This window comes from Eubalaena glacialis, chromosome 10 (genome assembly GCF_028564815.1).
Source record: "Eubalaena glacialis isolate mEubGla1 chromosome 10, mEubGla1.1.hap2.+ XY, whole genome shotgun sequence".
Taxonomy (NCBI): Eukaryota; Metazoa; Chordata; class Mammalia; order Artiodactyla; family Balaenidae; genus Eubalaena; species Eubalaena glacialis.
This window is the reverse complement of record NC_083725.1, coordinates 13,799,176-13,817,916: the sequence shown is the minus strand read 5'-3', so window position 1 is coordinate 13,817,916 and position 18,741 is coordinate 13,799,176. Positions and strand designations below refer to the sequence as shown.

Genomic DNA, 18,741 nt, shown 5'->3' with positions numbered 1-18,741 from the left:
GGCAGGAGGGACATACACACTTCCCCAGAGGACAAGACTCTCCTCCCGTTAACCATTACCGACTGCTTCCAAGGCAGCGTCTTGGAGGAGGCGGGACGTGGCGGGGTAGGTGGGAGGGTCAGCTGGTTTCGATGGACCTTGTCCCTACACTGAGCCTGGCTCGCTGATCCAACCATGGAGGCAGCTGCAGGTAAGAGGCCAGGAGAAATCCTCTGGGGGGGACTTTAGGGCAGAGGGCAGATTGGAAGCCTTTGGGACCAGGACACACTTGGTACTGGGGCTTGGAGCCCTGAGGCAAATAGACTGGAAGTCAGGAGGGGAGAGGTGAGTGGGTGGATGTGTCTGCCTTCCTGGTCCACGCCCTGTACTGATACGCTCAGATTTCTGCGCATATCAGGCCTTGGCCGGGGAGGGGAAGGAAGGGGAAGGGAAGACCCTTTTGGAGCGAGTCCTGAATTTGGGGGTTCCCCGAAGTCCTTTCAGTTAATGACCGTGGAAGAGGAGTCTCGGGGGGCAGAATGTGCCTCTCCTCCCCTCACCCCTTCTTTTCCCAGCAGATCTTCAGGACACAGCTTCCTTGGCCCCGTAAGTGCCGTGCTGTGAAGGATTGGGGCAAGGGGAGGAGGGATTGAAGGTGGGGAAGCTCTTCAGCTGCCATTAGCACCTCAAGGCGAGCCTGGGACCCAAGTCGGGATGTCAGTTTTCTCCTACCTGCTTGACTTGCTTCCTTGCAGGAAGTTTGAGTTTAACCCCAAACTGGGCATTGATAATCCTGTGCTCTCCCTGGCTGAAGACCACGAGCCCTCTGGTAACCCCCCACCACTTGGGGCAACCGTTTCCTTTCCCCAGAGCCACCAGGGCTCCACACAGCTTCCCGTCTCCTTGGTAACCACTCACTCTGTCTCCCTCTGATAACAGCCTTGGTGGGAGTAACCGCGTGGAGGTGGAAGGGGGCCAGGCATTTCCTTCTGTCCCCGCCACTCTGCCTGGGCCGTGTTCAGCCCCGCTCCCCAATACCAAACTGGGCAGAAGCCTGTCTGGTGTTCTATCACAGGGGCAGGGTCTGCCAGACACAAGGTGACTGGTATTTGGGTCATGTCCCCTCTCCTCCCCCTTTTCTGCTGCCCACCTCCCCTTCCAGATCTCTGGAGCCTGGAACGACCTCGCTTCTATCTGCTGAACAGAGAGGAGGGCAGGAGTTTTGGCTTCCACTTGCTGCAGCAGCGGGGCAGGGCTGGGCATGTGGTGTGCAGGGTGGAGCCAGGCGCCTCTGCCCAGCACCAGGGTCTTCGGGAAGGAGACCGGATCCTGGGGGTGAACAACCATGTCGTGGAACATGAAGACTATTCAGTGGTGAGGTTGGGCTGGGACCCCTGTGTTACAGGAGAACATTCTATAGCACCTCAGGAAGACAGAAGCCGGTTGGTCACCTCCCTGGGTATATGGGGGCAGGACCCAAGCCTCAACCTCCCCCATCTCCCAGAATTTAGGGATGCCCAGGTCCGAATGGTTGCGTGAAACCCTCCAGAGAGCTGGTTCCCATGGTGAAAAGTGTAGCTTCCAGGGAGGGGAAGCTGGCAAGAGGGGCCAGCCCAAGCCCGCTCTGTGTGCCCACCGTTCAGGTGATACGCCGCATCCGGGCCAGCGGTCCTCGGGTATTGCTGACGGTTTTGGCGCAGCACGTGCATGAGGTGGCCCTAGCTCAGCGGGGGAACGATGCCCACCTCTGTCCCACTCTCGGCCGAGGGGTCCGGCCTCGGCTGTGCCACGTAGTGAAAGACGAGGGTGGCTTTGGTTTCAGTATCACCCAAGGTGAGCTTAGAGCTCGGGAGGGGTCAGGAGGGGGATCTCAGCCCTGTTGTGGGCAGGCAGCAGGCAGAATCTTGCTGTTTGGGCTTCCAGGACATCGGGGTCCTTTCTGGTTAGTGCTGAGCACTGGAGGAGCAGCTGAGCGGGCAGGAGTGCCCCCTGGGGCCCGACTGCTAGAAGTGAATGGGGTCAGCGTGGAGAAGTTCACGCATAACCAACTCAGCAAGAAGGTACGACTGCCTGTTTCCCATCCGTCCTCACCCCTCTGGGCCTGGTCCCTGCCTTGGGAAGCAGACGACTCCTCGACGCGCCTAATCGCCTGATCCGATCTTGTACCTCTGTCACCATCCTTCCCTTTACACTCTGTGCTAGGCCCTCCCCTCCCTTCCCTAGTGCCTCATTCCTGGGCCTGGGAAGAGGGGCTGTGAGGAGGTGCCTGCCTCTGCCCTCCCTACCCAGGCGGTTGATGCCGATGCCCTGCTGGGTCCCCACAGCTTTGGCAGAGTGGCAAGCAGGTGACCCTGCTGGTGGCAGGGCCAGAGGTGGAGGAACAGTGTCGCCAGCTGGGAATGCCCCTGGCTGCACCCCTGGCAGAGGGCTGGGCACTGCCCACCAAGCCCCGCTGTCTGCATCTAGAGAAAGGGCCCCAGGGCTTCGGGTTCATGCTCCGAGAGGAGAAGGGCCTTGACGGTCGGCTCGGTGAGTGGGAGCCCGGGGGGTGGGGCGGGAAGGTGGGCCTCGGGGTGGGCACACAAGTGTATATATACACCTCTCAGCGCACACAAGTGGTGGCCCTGGCTGAACCCCAGCCCGGGCCTCCTCCTCCTGTGCAGCCCCGGGTCAGCCCCCCGGTGTGCATACGGTGGCCTGGGCCGGCACTGGGGATCAGTGGGAAGGAGCAGTGAGGATGTCTGCATCCCAGGTCAGTTCCTGTGGGAGGTGGACCCAGGACTGCCAGCGGAGAAGGCCGGGATGCAGGCTGGGGACCGGCTGGTGGCTGTGGCTGGGGAGAGCGTGGAAGGGCTGGGCCATGAAGAGACAGTGTCCAAGATCCGGGCGCAAGGCTCCTGCGTCTCGCTCATTGTCGTCGACCCCGAGGCTGACCGCTTCTTCAACATGGTGCGAGCTGAGGGGCGGGGGCTGGAGAGGGGGCAGGAAGAGAGCAGGGCTCGGGTGGGGGGAGAAGCAGCAGGGTTTGTCCTATCTTCCTCTTTTCCAGGTTCGCTTGTCCCCACTTCTCTTCTTGGAGAGCACAGAGGCTCCCGACTCTCCCCAGGATACCGGCTCAGCCTCTCTGGTTGAGACCAAGGACCCACCAGTTGAAGACACAACCGTCCCCTGCGGCTTCCGCCAGTGCTTCCTGTACCCTGGGCCTGGCGGTGGCTATGGCTTCCGACTCAGCTGTGTGGCCAGTGGGCCTCATCTCTTCATCTCCCAGGTGACTGATGCCCCAGGGACCTTGGATCTTTTCAATCATTTGCCTCTTGACAAGTCTTCCTCTGCTTCCCTCCCAGAGCCTCAGTACACCCAGCAGACTTTTCCGTGGTGTTCCAAGCTCTACATCCCCCCATTCCACCAGGTGACCCTAGGAGGCTCAGCTGCCCGGGCAGGACTGCAAATGGGAGATGTGATTCTGGAGGTGAACGGGTATCCCATGGGCGGAGAGAATGACCTGGAAAGACTTCAGCAGCTGGCTGAGGCGGAGCCACCCCTATGCCTGAAGCTGGCGGCCAGATCTCAGCAGGGCTTGGAAGCCTGGATTCCCCCAGGGTCTGGAGAGGTGAGGAAGGAGAGACGGATGGGTTGTGAGCTGCCAGAAGAGGACAGAGGGGAGCCAGAGAAGAGGGCAGAGCAGGAGGCTGCAGCGTGGAGCAGTGTGGGGCACTCAGGTTGGGACTTTAGGCCATGGTAGGTGGGGACAGAAGGACCCAGGGAAGAAGCCCCATTCCTGGGCATCCCAGTGAGTGGGGGGGGGGGGGTAGCGCAGGGAAAGGGAACTCTTCTGGTCTCTGAATGACCTCTTCCCTTCTTTCTCTGCTTAGGACTGGGCTGTAGCCTCAGATCTACTGTAGCACCCCCTATGCCTGGCACAGATCTGCCCAAGCTTTCCTGTCTCCACTCTCCAGCCTGAGGTGGTGGGAGCTGAGATGCTCTCTTTAAACCAGAAGCTGCAGCTCTAGGACTCCGGATACCTCCAATCACAGGATAGTCCTTGGCCTCCCTCCCTTCCCATGGGCCCACCTCCTGGAAGAGGGTGTGGCCAGAGGCCTCAGGTGGGCCCACGAGGGAGCCTCCCCTTTGATTCCAAAGGAAGTCATGTGGGATCTTTGGGAGCTGTGCCCCAAGGATGAAGATCTGCCTGAGATGAGTGGTATGATTTTGTGACTTATAACAAGATATATATGTTTGGCCTTCATACCCTTTCCTGGCACAGAGCTCCTAAAATCCTTGGAATTTCCTAAGTAGTAAGAGAGATAAAGCTGTCTTCTGTTTTTGACAATAAGCCCCTTTCAACTACACCTAGTTTTGTTAATGAGGTGACTCTTGACAAGCACCTGAGAATGGGGCACTGGTTTCCAGGGGAGCCAGTCACGTGATTAGAGGGTTGGAACTTTCAGTGCCCTACCCCCACCCCTACCCTCAACCTCCTGGGAGGGGAGAGGGGCTGGAGGTTGAGTTAATCGCCCGTGTTCAATGGATTGATGGATCATGCCTACATAATGAAGCCTCCATAGAAACCCAAAAGGACAGTTTCAGAGAGCTTTCCGCGTTGCTGAACACGTGGAGGTGCTGGGAGGGTGGCGCACCTGGAGAGGGCATGCAGCTTCCATGCTCATACCTCGCCTAGTGTATCTCTTCCATCTGGCTGTTCCTGAGTTGTGTTCTTTATAATAAACTGGTAATCTAGTAAGTAAACTGTTTCCCTGAGTTCAATCACTCTAGCAAATGATTGAACCCAAGGAGGGGGTTGTGGGAACCTCTGAGTGATAGCTAGTAGGTCAGAGGCACAAGTGACAACCTGGACTGGAGATTGGTATTTGAGGTCGAGGGCAGTCTGTGGGACAGAGCCCTTAACCTGCGGGATCTGATGGTACCTCCAAGTAGAAAGTGTCGGAATTGAGTTAAATTGTAACACAAAAGTTAAATTGTGTCTACGGAGAATTACTTGGTGTGGGAAACCTCCCTCCTCCACGTTTCACCAGAAATGAAGTAGAACTGAGAACGTTGTAGTAAAATAGAGGAGAAACAGAGAGTTTTCCCTTTCCCGGTGGGCTGTGGGGCCAGCTAGGATTGAAGCCACCTGGAATTTGCCCTAAGCATGACTCCAGGACTGTTGGGTATATTGCAGGAATTTGGAGACCGGCTGCATCTTCCCTCTGTGGGCACCTTAGAATTGTGGGAGCTGGTGCCTGGTCACACTGTTGGTCTATTATAGAAATGGCCTTTCCCCACAAATCTGGCTGACTTTGTTGGTGTTGGTGGGGGTAGGGTGACCAAAAGGGCCTCAGGCTCAAGGGGTGGGACTCAGTTTCTCTAGGAGAGAAGTTGAGACCTTGTCAAATTTCCCTCTTCTTATTCAGTCTTCAGGGTAGTGGGTCAGCCCAGAACTGAGATGTTCCCATGACGGGCACTCATCTCTGCCAAAAATCACAGCCCACATTCCTGTTGAGTTCTACATCCAGACAGCTTTATTGCTGGGGCCTCAGAGGGCCCCAGAGACTAGAGGCTCACAGTCAAAGATCCAGGGGGTTGAGTCCAAACTGGCGGAGCTGCTCCTTGTGCCGGGCGTGGAGTCTCAGCACAGCCCCATCCCACTGAGGCTTGACGGCTCTCAGTTTGGCCGAGAGCCAGTCCAGGCTGTCCTGCAGACACCAAGCTTCAGATCTCAGGAAGGGAGAGGGCTGGATGAGGGGTGTCCCAGGTTGGTCTGTAAGCTTTCCTAGCCAGTGTTTTCTCAGAGCTCTTATTCTTAGTGGGTAGGCATGGTTGTATCCCCTTAGGATAGAGCAGAATCCCCTATGGAGATGCTTCTTTTCCTTCCCCCTGGTCTGTCATTGTCACACTAGCTGGGATTTTGGGGGGGGGTGCTGGGCATCGGGATGGCTGGCCTTCAGAGGGTAGGGCTTACATGTAAGATTTCCTCATATTTGGCCTCCATGTCTGCCACGTGGGCCCGAAGCTGAGCCAGAGTTCGGTCCCGCTCTCCAAGGGCCTGCACGGCCTCTCTCTGTGTGGCCTCAGTCTCCCTCTGGTACATCTCTGGGGACGGGGGCAGAAGGATGAAAGAGGACAGGGTGGTGACACTCTACCCTTGAACAGAGTCTCCAAAGGTACCCAAAGAGCAGAACTTGAGTGGGATCATTCCAGACTTCCCCAGAGCGATCAACTTTCCCATAGTTCCTATAAAGAGCTGAAATATACCATTAAGGTAGAGTAGAGAGAGTGGGCTTGGGACAAGAGATCTGGGTCCCAAATCTGGTTGTCATTTACTACTTGTGTAATGTCTGACATATCTCTCTCTGAGACTCAGTTTCTTCATCTTTATAGAGAAAATGACCCATACTTCACAGGCTTGCCGTGAGAGTTAAATGTGATAATGTATGGGAAAGCACCTAGTATGCAGGAAGTGCTTCATAAATGCTGACTGCATTTAAATTTGAGATAAGGCAAAGATTAGGAAAGGGGCTCAGGGCCTGCATGGCAGATAAGCAGCTCTTGGATATCTATAGCTAAACTAAAGCTATTTTAGGATAAGAAAATTTGAGGCCAAAATTGTGGAAAATCTGTGCGCCATGCTAAAATTTTTCAACTCTATCCTGTTACCAAGATGGAAGAGAGCAAAAGCTTATATATATATATACATACATACACACACACACATACATGTATATGCTTATTTAGAAGCTCACTCATTTATTAGCAAATAGTTATTTAGGACCTGCCATACATTAGGCCTTGAAGATAAGGAAATAAGTAAGTTAAACAGTTTCATTTAAGCTTGGTTTCATTATAAAAATCAGCCAAACTAAGCAGGAATATGTTTTGCTTATGGGAGACATGGCGGTGGTGGGGAGTTAGAACTGGATTTGGAGACATCATTGAGAGAGGGAAATGGGGTGAGAGACTTAGGTCTTCTTCTTATAACTTAAGATTTTTTTTTTTTTTGCCGTCCTGAACCGTCTGCTGCAATTCTCAATGGTGGGAAAGTCAGTGGGGAAAGCAGTGTGAGAGCTTAGATTGCAGTCTTCTAGAGAAGAACCATCCTAAATCCACCTCTTTAGTCTGGACAGCAGCAGTGATCCTCCGAGAGAAAGGGCTTTGAGGGTGGGGAAGCCGACCTAACTGCTCCCGAAGGCCCCTCACTTCCTCCTCCAGCTGCCTGCTGTGGGTCTCCATCGCCTCCTGCAGGGTGCAGCACTGAAGACTCATCTCTGTGGTGGGGACGGTGGGTGGCCAGGGACCCAGGTGGGGACAGAGCGATGGAGAAAGGATGGGAAGTTGTGAGTGGGGAGGGCTCTGCTTGGTCCAGTGGGGCAGGTGCATAAAGGCCTTTTGGTTCTTCTTGTGGTGATTCTGAGAAGCTGGGGAAGGAGCTAGGAAACAAGGTCCCCTTCCCCCTGCCACTCAGGATGGGGATTCAGGCCCTTCTCCCCACTCAGTCCCACGGGATGAATGAGATAAAGGCTGTGGCTGCGTTTTGTAACCCACACAGCATCAAGCGCGTGGCATGGGCCATCGTGGAAGGTCCCTGCCCAAGATCCCAGAGGCCTTTGTTTGGTTCCTTCAGGATTCTTGTGTGTGCTGGGAAGGCTGAGACTAGGCATGGCAGATGGGAGTCCTCCTTGTCTCCCTACCCAGCATCCTCTGGCCCTCTTGGGTGTCCTCTTCCAGGCCCCTGTCTCCTGCCCACCTGCTTCATCAACTGCACACCTGCATATATGGCCTTCCCTTCACTCCGGGCCCCCTCCAGTTCAGCCTCCAGTTCTTGTATCCTCTGCTTCAGCTGGTCTTCAGAAGCCTTGGCTCGGCTGGCCTCATCCCTCCACAGAGCTGTGAACAGTCCCAGAGCAGCCCTCAGGACTGGCTGGGGACCCCACTAAATCAGCCCCCATGGCCTTGATGGACTCTGCCCACCTTTGGAAACCTGGCAGCAGGCTGCCAGCCTCTCATTGTCATTCTGGTGTTTGTTTTTTTTCCCCCCTAGAATCCTACAGGCTCTTCGTTACTAAGAAGCGCAAACTCCCTCTGGGTTCTGGCTATGAAAAATAGCTGCCTTGGGACTTCCCCGGCAGTCCAGCGATTGGGACTCCGTGCTTCTACCGCAGGGGGTGAGGGTTCGATCCCTGGTCGGGGAACTGTCATTCCGCGTGGTATGGACAAAAAATTAAGAAAAAAATAGCTGCCTTTATCAACCCTTACTGCCCACCGTTTCCTCACAACCCCAACTCTTGACAATCTTTTTCCACTAGGGGATGGTTAGAGATCAGCTCAGCCCTCCACCATAGCTCCAACCCTTAAAGCTCCCAGGGATACAGAAATGCCCATTGTCCCACCTCTATTGCCCCCAGAACTTCCACCCTTCTTACCCAAGTGGTCTTGGAGCAGCTCCTTTTCCAGCAGTGCCAGCCTGTGCATGGATTCAGTCTCCACATCTGCCCTGGCAAGATGGCAGAGCCTCAGCTTGTCAGGATCTCAGCCTTACCTACTCCCCTCCCATCCTCATCCCACACCCTGGACTTTTTTTTTTGCAGATCTCAGGACCACTAAATGAGGGATCTCTGATGGCAAAGTCTAATGAGTTCACTGCCCAGCACATAGCAGGTACTCAAAAGATGTGTAATGAATACATAAGGAAGGCACAGAGCCAGAGGGGGCTCAGATGGGCATGGGTGCTGATTTCCCCACTTCCCCGGCTCCATGGAACCTGGATGCAGATATGAAGGAGGAGGGTCAAGACAGCTCCGTCTTATCATGCAGAGGGCTGAATTCTCTCTGGAGGACCTCTGCTCGGTCTCTGAGCCAGAACGTGGAGAGGCAGGGGGCACCCACCTCCACCCAGCCTGACTCACCAACAGCTGCATTCCTTTTCTTCTTCTGTGTCCCAGCTTTTGTCCCTTTTTCTTTGGTCTTAGGTCGTATTTCCTTGCTGTCCTGGGGGAGAGAGGGGACTCGTATTTAGGTCTGGTTATGGAGGTGCTTTCCTGACCCCTAGACTGAACCAGGAGTCCCAGGAGAATTAGTGTTCTAGTCTCCAACTCTGTTTCTTATACTTTTCAGAAGCTTCTGTTCTTGGTTTCCTTGGAAACTTAGGCAAGGCTGAGGCCACTGGGAAGGATGGAGTTGTTTCTCTCTACCGGTCAGGTTCTGAGTACAGAAATCATTCCTCTCAATCCTCTTTCAGAGAAAACAAAGCTCAGTACCTGGTCCCTTCCCTCTTCCCATCATCCTTACCCTGCCTCTTCCTTCCTGCAAGACCTTCTCTTGCCTCTGTTGTGTCTCCCTGTGGTGTGACCCACTCACGAGGAGGGGCAGAGAAAAGGCCCAATGATCTAGGAGCCAGAGGAGGCGACTGGGTTCTGGGAACCAATCCAGAATGGCAAATTTCCGTCGGGGGCGGGACTGAGAACTGGAAGGTTGGGTTTCTGGAGGCTGCATGTTGTCCGGGCAACTGGGAAACATGGTGTTCATAGGAAGGTAGAAGGGACTAAATACAAAGCTTAAAATGCCAAGGTCTCAGAGGGCCAATACTCTCCTTATCCCCAAATCCTAAGTGTAGTTGGAGGAGAAAGGGCTTTGGAGCCGATCATCTATGATTCACTTCTCTGTAGCACAGCCTGCAATTTGGAGACTTACAAATTACAGATTTACACATCTGAAATAATGCTGTTGTGCTGATACAGAGGAAAAGGACTGACAGTAGCCATTTTGGGCAATTTACACATCCCAAGGTCTCATCAACAAAATGACATTATTAGGTTTAAAATGGAAGCTCTCCTTCAGGAAGGCACTCTGTGGTGTATGGAAAGAAGTGCAGAAGAAGGTGGTTGAGAGAGTTTCCCCTTTCAGAGAAATGAGACGCAAAGGAGAGGTAGACCCAGGACCCCAGGGTGTTGACATAGAGAGATGCAAATGGAGAAGAAAGGGCACTGGTTAGAGATAGGAGCTGTGAGTTCTTATGCCCTCCGTCCGGATATGTAAACTTGAGCAAGCCATTTAAACTCGTTCAGCCTCAGTTTCCTGGTCTTTAAATCTTTGATTTTGGGGGATTCCCTGGCTGTCCAGTGGTTAGGATTCTGCGCTTCCACTGCAAGGGGCACGGGTTCGATCCTTGGTTGGGGAAATAAGATCCTGCAAGCCACAGCGTGCGGCCAAAAAAGAAATCTTTGATTTTGTAAATCTTGAAAGGCCTGGATTTTCCCTGGGTATTTACAGGACTGTCTTCTCTCATTGTGACTTAATGTATTGCCTCTTTTCCCGTATTCCGGTCTGTGGTTGACTTGCAGACAGGTGCTGACAAAATACCTTGCTTGGCTCCCTGCCGTACTGAGTTGGTTGGGGCTCCCTCTAGTGGACTTACTTGACCTTCTACTGAGTCTCCTGCGTTTTTCTATTTAAATTATTTACTGAGCAATGTTGCCGGGAGGGGGGTGCCCCCCACTTAGGGATGCTTCTTGCTGGAGTCATGAAGAGTTGGAAAAATAAATCTGGGGAAGGGACAATGACGAGTGGTTTGCCCTGGTCAGCAGCGCTCGTCCCCCACCCCCTCTCTCCAGCCCTGTGCTATTGGGAGCCTTGTTGTCTGTCTGTCACTGGGATCTCTGGACACCATACTGGCTAGAATGAAAACAGCAGAAACTTCAGGGCTTTTCCCCTTGCGGATTAAGGGAACTGCAGACTCTTTCTTTAGATATTTCTATCTCTGTCTTCCTCAACATTTTTTGGTCATTTTTGGCCAATTGCCTGTTGTCAGGAACAGATCTGAAGAAATAGCCATGAGATCTGGGGGAAAAAATCCTTCCTCTAGGGAGCAGGCAGATTCAGGCAGAGGCTGATGATATTTATTTGTCACCTTCGTGGCTGCAGGGTACCTCTCTGACCCCGGGGACATTTTACAGAGTAAAGAGAAGAACTGGCCTTGTCCTTCCCATTGCTTACTGTTCTCGTACCTCAGTGTCTGATAACCTTGTGCACATCTCCCAAATCGGAGATTTTCCTTCTAATCTTGAAGCATGTTTTTCATTTATTCCCCCCCCCTCCCCCCAGAACCCTGTCTCCCTGAGTAGGAATGCAGTAGAGGTTCCTGTCCTGGTCCTTCCCTTCATCCAGAAGCCTGTTTGAGGACTTTTGAATAGAATAATTCGTGTCTCTGTTGTGCTGATGCACGGAGTCCCATATTGAGGACAGAAATTACAGAGTATAAACAACATATCGTGTCTCAGAAGAGCATTTACTTTTCAAATATATTCAGTCAACCGACTTTCAGGTGCAGAGAGGATGTGGTTTGGGGCGAAGGTGAAATGGAATAAGAAAATTGCCACAGGTCACATGATGTGATACAAACTGAGCCAGCTCTAGAATAATCCAGGAATGAGAATGACATTGTGATCAACAATTCAATCTCAGGCACATTTTGAAAACAAGCCAAGTGAAAATTGTGAAAGAAGGGTCAATCTTTCTTTCTTTCTTCATTAACCTCAGTTCATAAGTGAAAACAGGAACCATCATTTCAGCAGAACTCTGTCTTCCTTTGAATAGGATCCCTTCTGGGGGTTTTAAAGAGATACAGAGGAGAGAAGCGTCACCCTCTCTACTTCATTCAAATGTGAGACAAATATAGGTCATCATATATTAAAAGAAATATGGGGACTTCCCTGGTGGCGCAGTGGTTAAGAATCTGCCTGCCAAAGCAGGGGACACGGGTTCAAGCCCTGGTCCGGGAAGATCCCACATGCCGCGGAGCAACTAAGCCCGTGCGCCACAACTACTGAGCCTGCGCTCTAGTGCCCGCGAGTCACAACTACTGAGCCCACGTGCCACAACTACTGAAGCCTATGTGCCTAGAGCCTGTGCTCCGCAACAAGAGAAGCCACCGCAATAAGCCCGCACACCACAACGAAGAGTAGCCCCTGCTCGCCGCACCTAAAGTTCGCGCGCAACAACAAAGACCCAACGCAGCCAAAAATAAATAAATAAATAAATAATAATAAAAAAAGAAATATGGCTTACCGCAGCAGAAACAGAGTGCAAATTTTACAATTCCATTCTATACAGACCATACTGAACATAATGCAAATTGGAAGCCTTAAACCAAGCCAGAGATGTACAATGATGATGTACATTGTGAAGATGACCTACAAGCTCATACACAGCTCCAAGGGTTAATTTCTTAATCTATACTCCATAAAATCTAGGATTTGACTACGAGGGGAAAAAGTACCCTTGCATGTCTACAGTGTGCTAGGTACTGTGGAAGACCAAAGTCGATAAGACAATATAGCATAAATTAATGTGTGGCAGGTGAGAAATAGATGATTACGGAAATTTAGAGGAGGACTGTCTGGTAAGGAGGACAATATTTGAGTTGAGTATAAAAAAATGGATTGGACTTTAGTAGCACTCTTTAGGCAGAGGGAATGCTCTGAGTAATAGTGATGAAAAAAGAAAGAATTGTGGTATTTTGTGAGTTGGTGAGTCACCCAGCATAGGATATATGTACTGGAATAGTATAAAACTGCAAGGTAGTTTGGAGTTAGATCATAACTATTAATTTCATTCAGGAGGCAATGGGGAGCGTTTAAAGTTTTTTGTTTTGTTTTGTTTTATGCTGTCAGACCCATACTTTAGGAACACTGGTCTGGTGGTAGCATGGATTGGAGGTGGCAGGGAAATCAGTGAGGAAAAGGTTTCAATAGACCAAGGGAGAGGAAAGGAGAGCCTGCAACTAAGGGTGGATGCACTAGGGATGGGAAGTTTTGACAATTATCTAAGAGCTTTGTCTATATGTTTTATTTAGACATTTTAACTCTTTCTAGGTAGGAATTGACGAATGGAAATTCTACTGATAGGAAATGATAATTTTGACTCCACAATCAATCTTAGATACAGGCCACTGAATTGCAGACAAGGATATTTTTTCCCCTCTTACAGAACTGTTTGATAAGCTTAATTCCCTAATCAGTCAAGAGTTTGGAGAAGAGCCAGGTGGGGAATCTAAGGCGGAAGTGAGTACTTATTGAGACACCAGGGCCTGCATGCTCCCAAAGCTGAGGCTCAGAATTAGCAAATTAGGGCAGGGCACTTCCTTCTTTGGGAGAGAGGTTCTTTTTTTCAAAGTTCCTCCAGCGGAACTTTGAGACTAGAAAAGTGGAAGTGACTGGGAACTGCATTGCTGTTCCCTGGGAGGAGCGAGGACTCCTCAGGCCAGGGCTTGAAGCTCAAGGTTTCTGTGGTCAGGGCTTGATGCTGGCGGTGCCCACCTGTGGTGCAGTGCGCTGAGCAGGGGAATCTTAAGTACATATTCAATTTCCAGAAAAGGAACTTGTGTTCAAAGCAAAAAAAGGGGGAAGTGTTTTGTTTTCAGAAGGGTCAAAGGGCCTGGAAGAAGAGCTCGAGGCCTAAGTGTCTCAAGCCTTTCTGGGATCTAATCAGGATGCAACAATCTGCAGCATTCACATTCCTGTCCTTGGTCCTGACTTAACTAGGAGTTTAAAACACTAGAGAGTGGGGGAAAAATTTCCCTTTTTCTCCCACAGTGTTAAGAAGCAAACAACTTTAAGTTCAATTTCCTCATTTGTCAGGTGTGGGGTAAAGACTTGAAGTTCAGATTCTTTCTACGGCCACCTGTCTTAATTTAAATAGCCCAATGACCGCCCCCAGGAGGGTCATCCCACAACCCACGAGGAACACGGAGGGCTCGCCTTCTGCCTAGTGCGCAGGCTCCACGTTAGACCCCGCCCCGCCCTTTCCCCGCTCCTCCAGCAGGGGGCGCAGCGCGAAGGTTCCGCCTGGGCAGCCCCCCACCCCCCACCCCCCACCCCCCACTCGCGGTAGGGGCGGGGGAGACGGCGCGGAAACTTGGCCGCAGCTTTCCGGGAGCTGTGGCTCGGGAGGGGGTGGCGCAAGAGGGGTCGCTCCCCAGTCTGGACGCGGCCGCCCGCTCCGCGCGCTCCTCCCGCCCCCGGGCTCGCGCTCTCTGAAGGGGCGCGCCCGCGCGGACCCACGCTCCCGGCACCGCCCACTCCCCTCCCCGCGACCGCCCCTCCCTCCTCCCGGACGGCCGGCGGCTGTGACGGCGGCGGCCGGGAGAGGCCCCTCCTTCACGCCCTCCTTCTTTCCCTCACTCGCAGCCAAGCGGAGCCGGCGGACGCCGCTGGGCCCCTAACCCTCCCCGGGCTATGGCCGGCAATGTGAAAAAGAGCTCTGGGGCCGGGGGCGGCGGCAGCTCCGGGGGTTCGGGCTCGGGCGGCCTGATCGGGCTCATGAAGGACGCCTTCCAGCCGCACCACCACCACCACCACCTCAGCCCCCACCCTCCGGGGACCGTGGACAAGAAGATGGTGGAGAAGTGCTGGAAGCTCATGGACAAGGTGAAAGGCCTGCAGAGGACCCGCGGGAGCAGGGGTGGGCGTGGGCGGAGGGGCCGAGGGACGGGAAGGAAGGGACAGAGGAAGCTGGGGGAGGGGACGGGTCATGCGAGGCTGGGGAGGCGAGGAGCTGGGGTGACGGGGCGCAGGGGTGGGGAATATGGGGGTGGGGAGGAGACCGGGAGGATGGGGGTCGGCGGTGGGGGAAGGGCTGCGGTTGGGAGTGAGGGAAGGTTGAGGTGTGTGTTTGGGGTTGCGAGACAAAGATGGGGTGGCGGCTGGGGTGAAGGGTAACTGGGGAGCCACCAGGGAGGAAGTATAATGGGGGTGCAGAGTTTGCGGCTCTGTGCAGGGTGTAGGGATGTGGGTCACGGAGTTGGCCCCGGGAGATAGGAGGGAGGGGGTGAGGAAGAGCGCTTGATTTACCGGCTGGGACTGTTAGCTGGATGAGCTCTGACTAGGGAATTAGGTTTACGGGCTCTGATTGAGAGACCTGGGGTCCTGACAACTCCGCAGGCAAACTGCGCTCTAGGTGAGCGTATAGTTTTTGTTTCTGTTTTTTCTTGTCATTAAGATGCAACACCGAGAGAAAATAAATGGGGGGTGTTTAAATGGGCCAAGGAAGGAACTTTCCTCCACATCTAGCGCTGGCTCAAGTTTTTCTCCTCCAAAACATTGAATGGGATCCATTGCTGGTGCTGAGATAGATATGCACTGATTAAACCACAAGTTCTGGTCATAACCATTATTTTAGGAGAGATATATTGACTGAGCGGGTTAGGCAGCAGATTCTGACTTCTTCCAGAACTTCCTCCTTACACACACTGCTTTTCGTTGGGTTCTACTTTTTTTGGTAACAGAACCTGACTCCTTATTACAGAACCTGACTTTAAACTTGTTAGATGAGCTGCTTTGGTTACTTTTTCTTTTTTTTTTTTTTTTTTTAGCAAGTGTGAAAAATAACCCCGCTTTAAGTTTGGCATTTGAGAGAATTTTACTTCCTTATAGTTGTGTCTGTATAATGAAACATAGTAGTTAGTCCCAAGTATTTAAACAGTCTAATGGTTTGTTCCAGAGAATTCAATATTTCCTTGCTATTTTTCACATTTATTAATAACTTATTTTTGCAAAATTCATTCTGCAGATGAAAGGTGACTTGAAGGATCAGGCGTATATTGTAAGAGAATGGTGTTATTTCCTCCAGAGTAAAATTTTCTTTGCTTCCTCTCTGGGCCTAGGTTCCTCTTCTGTAAAGTTCTTCATGGATTGTTTTGGACTAGAAACAGCTAATAAAAGTGACTATGAAGCACTTGGCAAATATAAATGTGCTATATAAATGCTTAATAAGTCCTGTGTATGAGCTAGCGCTCCTGTAGTGCATACCAGTGGTTTCAGAAGCTACTTTTTCACTGCTGGTTCTTCTCATGTTAAGTAATTGGTATGGTAATGAATAAACAAGTATTTGTATGTTGATTATTTTGGCGTTATAATGCTAATTTCATTATTAGAAATTGTAATAAAACCATTAAAGAAAGTTAGGCATAAAGGAAATTTTAAATGCATTGACACCTTGAAAATATATATGGAATATATTCAAAATCCGAAGATTGTAGGTGTGCATTTTAGGGATTTAGAGTTAATGACTTAAAAAGTTTCTCCTGGAATGAAAAAACATTTGCATTTCTAGTTAGTTTCTCATTGTAGCAACATGCGATGTATCAAAATCGTATTGATTAGAGACCTCTCCTTAAAAATAGTAAACTTTTAATCAAACTTTTGAGTCTATGTAACATAGTCCTTAAAATAAGATTTCCCCTTAAGTCTTTCTCATTCATCTCTTTAAAGAGTGTGTGTTAAATTATGATTTCTTTTGCAGAATGTTTAATTATTGGGGAAGTATAAAGACCTCTCAGTTTTGAGTCAATGCTTTTCAGGTTTTGGTAGTTTCAAGGAAAGTAGGCTTCTAGCTTTTCCGTTCTAGCGTTGGGAAAGGAATGTTTTATTCTTGTGTTGCTTGTTTTGGAAAATCATTTTTAGTACTTTTTGCCCCATATCACATATTACTGGTTGTGCTGAAATGAAAATAGTTCTTCCTGATGTATTAGTCCAGTAGGTTCGTACTGCTTTCCAGATTTTCTGACTAATTCTGTAGTGTTGTTAGATTGCACTGTCTATTTTACTCTTGCTGTTTAGAGCATAGATGTTCTCTTTTTTCACTTTTTTTTTATTGTTGAAAGTCTTAAATGTATCACTAACCCTTCTTGACTTTATGCCATATGATATAAGTGGAGAAGAACTTAGTGTCAAATCTATAGATGTCCCACACATTTATTGAATTTAGCTCTAAGTCACCATCTCATATCTGTTTTAACCTTGTCTTTGAAGCTAGGTGAATATTATCCCAGTCTATTATTAATCAGTTTATTGGTTTAGCCCTGGGAACTGTCTCCTCTTCTCCAATATTGGATGTATACGGATGGAGAAGTTGGCATAAGTCATGGGTTCTGGTCAACATAGGCCCAATTTACTATTCCATTGCAGAACTTAAACTCATTCTTGGAAAAATGCTTGTGCTAGAATGCTTGTTATTAAACAGAAGACGTGGTCAGCCTCTAGGGTTTTTTTTTGCCACCCTGGTATATTGTAATTAATATTTGTGAAGATACTTGTATGTGAAGAAAGTGGCTAGTAAGTAGAGAGACAGCAGGGCAGGGGAGTGGAGAGAGCAATCATATAAATTGCCTTGAATGTAAATATAGAAGTATCAAGGTATTTAATTTAGTGAGAGACTCAAAATTCCATTATGAAGTAGAGCGGGAGTTGGCAAACTTTCTGTCACAGGACAGATAGTAAATACTTTAGGCATTACTGGCCACATATGCAGTCCTATATTCTTTTTTTAATAAATTTATTTTATTTATTTATTTTTGGCTGTGTTGGGTTTTCGTTGCTGCACGCGGGCTTTCTCTAGTTGCGGCGAGCAGGGGCTACTCATTGTTGCAGTGCGCGGGCTTCTCATTGCGGTGGCTTCTCTCGTTGTGGAGCACGGGCTCTAGGCACGTGGGCTTCAATAGTTGCGGCACGCGGGCTCAGTAGTTGTGGCTCACGGGCTCTAGAGCACAGGCTCAGTAGTTGTGGCACACGGGCTTAGTTGCTCCGTGGCATGTGGGATCTTCCCGGACCAGGGATCGAACCCTTGTCCCCTGCATTGGCAGGCGGATTCTTAACCACTGCGCCACCAGGGAAGCCCACTATATTCTTCCTGTTGTTGTTTTTACAACTCTTTAAAAATGTAAAAGCCATTCTTATCTTGCAGGTGTACAAAAAAGGCTGCAGGCTGTAGTTTGTCCACCTCTGAAGTAGAGCATCATGCTGGCAGTATTTTAGGTCCATGCTATGTTTTTATTTTAAATTAGCTTATGTTAGTAAAACCTTAAGGTGTTCATTTATTTAATGGGCTATAATTTATTGGAAAAATGCTTTCCTTTAAAGCATGGGTTTAAAAAAGCATTTTAAAAAGATAATCCTGCTACCTACCTTCTCCTGCTTGCCCTAAAAAAAGCACCTTAAGTAACTTCCTGTATTTTGGAAGTAAGATGCACTTAATAGAATTTATGAATCAGTATATTTCATTGAACTCTTTTCTCCCTTTCTTCTTACCTTTCTTCCTATGCTTGCATGCTCACTAAATCAGGAGCACAGTAGTGCTAGGTGTAAATTCTTACATTCCAGGAGATTACATTATAGTGATAAGTGACTGTATGTTCAAAGTGATATGGGATCTCTTAAGTTTAAACATCATGTACATATTTCTCCTCTATCTTAACCTCTGAAGATTGTAAACTCCACGAGGACAGCAGCTATAATCTCTTTATCTCCTGCAGTGTCCAGTCACAAGGCCTTACACAATAGTAAGTGCGTTGTAAATATTTGTTAAATTAAACTGCTTTGTGTGCCCCAAAGGAATTCTGAAAGGAAAAGGTATGGGGGTGGGAATCATTTTTAATTACATTAAACTTATTTATTTCTTTCAGTAGTTCTTTGGCGGTATCATCCCTATTTTATGGATACTTAGTCTCAGAGAGGTTATGTAACTTAGTTAATAGGGGAGCTTGACTTGGAATCCAGGATTACCCAACTCCTAAGGCTTAGTTATTTCCTCCATACAGTAACTTCTCAGGTATACAACAAAGTCTCGATAACAAAAGTCATTTTTCAGAAAGTGACCTGTGTAGGTATACAACAGCAATTCTCACACACGCACACACACACTCTCACACCTGCCATTCACACACTCAGGCAAAGTAGATGTTCTCTTGAATGATGTTAACGTGGTGTTTAACTAGTA

General features: G+C 49.8%; 3 protein-coding genes across 4 annotated transcripts in view; 2 read left to right on the top strand and 1 right to left on the bottom strand.

The window, feature by feature from the left end:
• The first annotated feature begins 163 nt into the window (after positions 1 to 163).
• On the top strand, positions 164 to 4,725 carry NHERF4 (NHERF family PDZ scaffold protein 4). Its single transcript, XM_061202476.1, has 11 exons — positions 164 to 190; positions 558 to 585; positions 735 to 808; positions 1,142 to 1,353; positions 1,623 to 1,812; positions 1,903 to 2,039; positions 2,304 to 2,508; positions 2,732 to 2,928; positions 3,029 to 3,247; positions 3,389 to 3,589; positions 3,852 to 4,725. The coding sequence occupies exons 1-11, from the start codon at positions 175 to 177 to the stop codon at positions 3,879 to 3,881; spliced, it is 1,509 nt and encodes a 502-aa protein (XP_061058459.1). The 5' UTR covers positions 164 to 174; the 3' UTR covers positions 3,882 to 4,725.
• An 804-nt stretch (positions 4,726 to 5,529) lies between these two features.
• On the bottom strand, positions 5,530 to 9,465 carry CCDC153 (coiled-coil domain containing 153). The gene is given in 8 exon segments (XM_061203665.1): positions 5,530 to 5,637; positions 5,640 to 5,672; positions 5,939 to 6,069; positions 7,149 to 7,241; positions 7,741 to 7,860; positions 8,397 to 8,462; positions 8,880 to 8,961; positions 9,262 to 9,465. Coding segments are annotated over 8 exon segments (837 nt in total).
• A 4,587-nt stretch (positions 9,466 to 14,052) lies between these two features.
• Positions 14,053 to 18,741, top strand: part of CBL (Cbl proto-oncogene) — an 89,098-nt gene continuing 84,409 nt past the window's right edge. For both annotated transcript variants that reach the window (XM_061203380.1, XM_061203379.1), the window contains exon 1: positions 14,053 to 14,396. In XM_061203380.1, coding sequence (XP_061059363.1) covers positions 14,205 to 14,396 — 192 coding nt within the window. In that variant the 5' untranslated portion in view covers positions 14,053 to 14,204. The remainder of the gene's footprint in view (positions 14,397 to 18,741) is intronic.

Excerpts from the sequence above, each read along its gene's own strand:
- NHERF4 (XM_061202476.1), top strand. Across the intron at positions 2,509-2,731 it reads GGGCCTTGACGGTCGGCTCG|GTCAGTTCCTGTGGGAGGTG; the intron begins GTGAGTGGGAGC and ends TCTGCATCCCAG. Across the intron at positions 3,590-3,851 it reads TTCCCCCAGGGTCTGGAGAG|GACTGGGCTGTAGCCTCAGA; the intron begins GTGAGGAAGGAG and ends TTCTCTGCTTAG.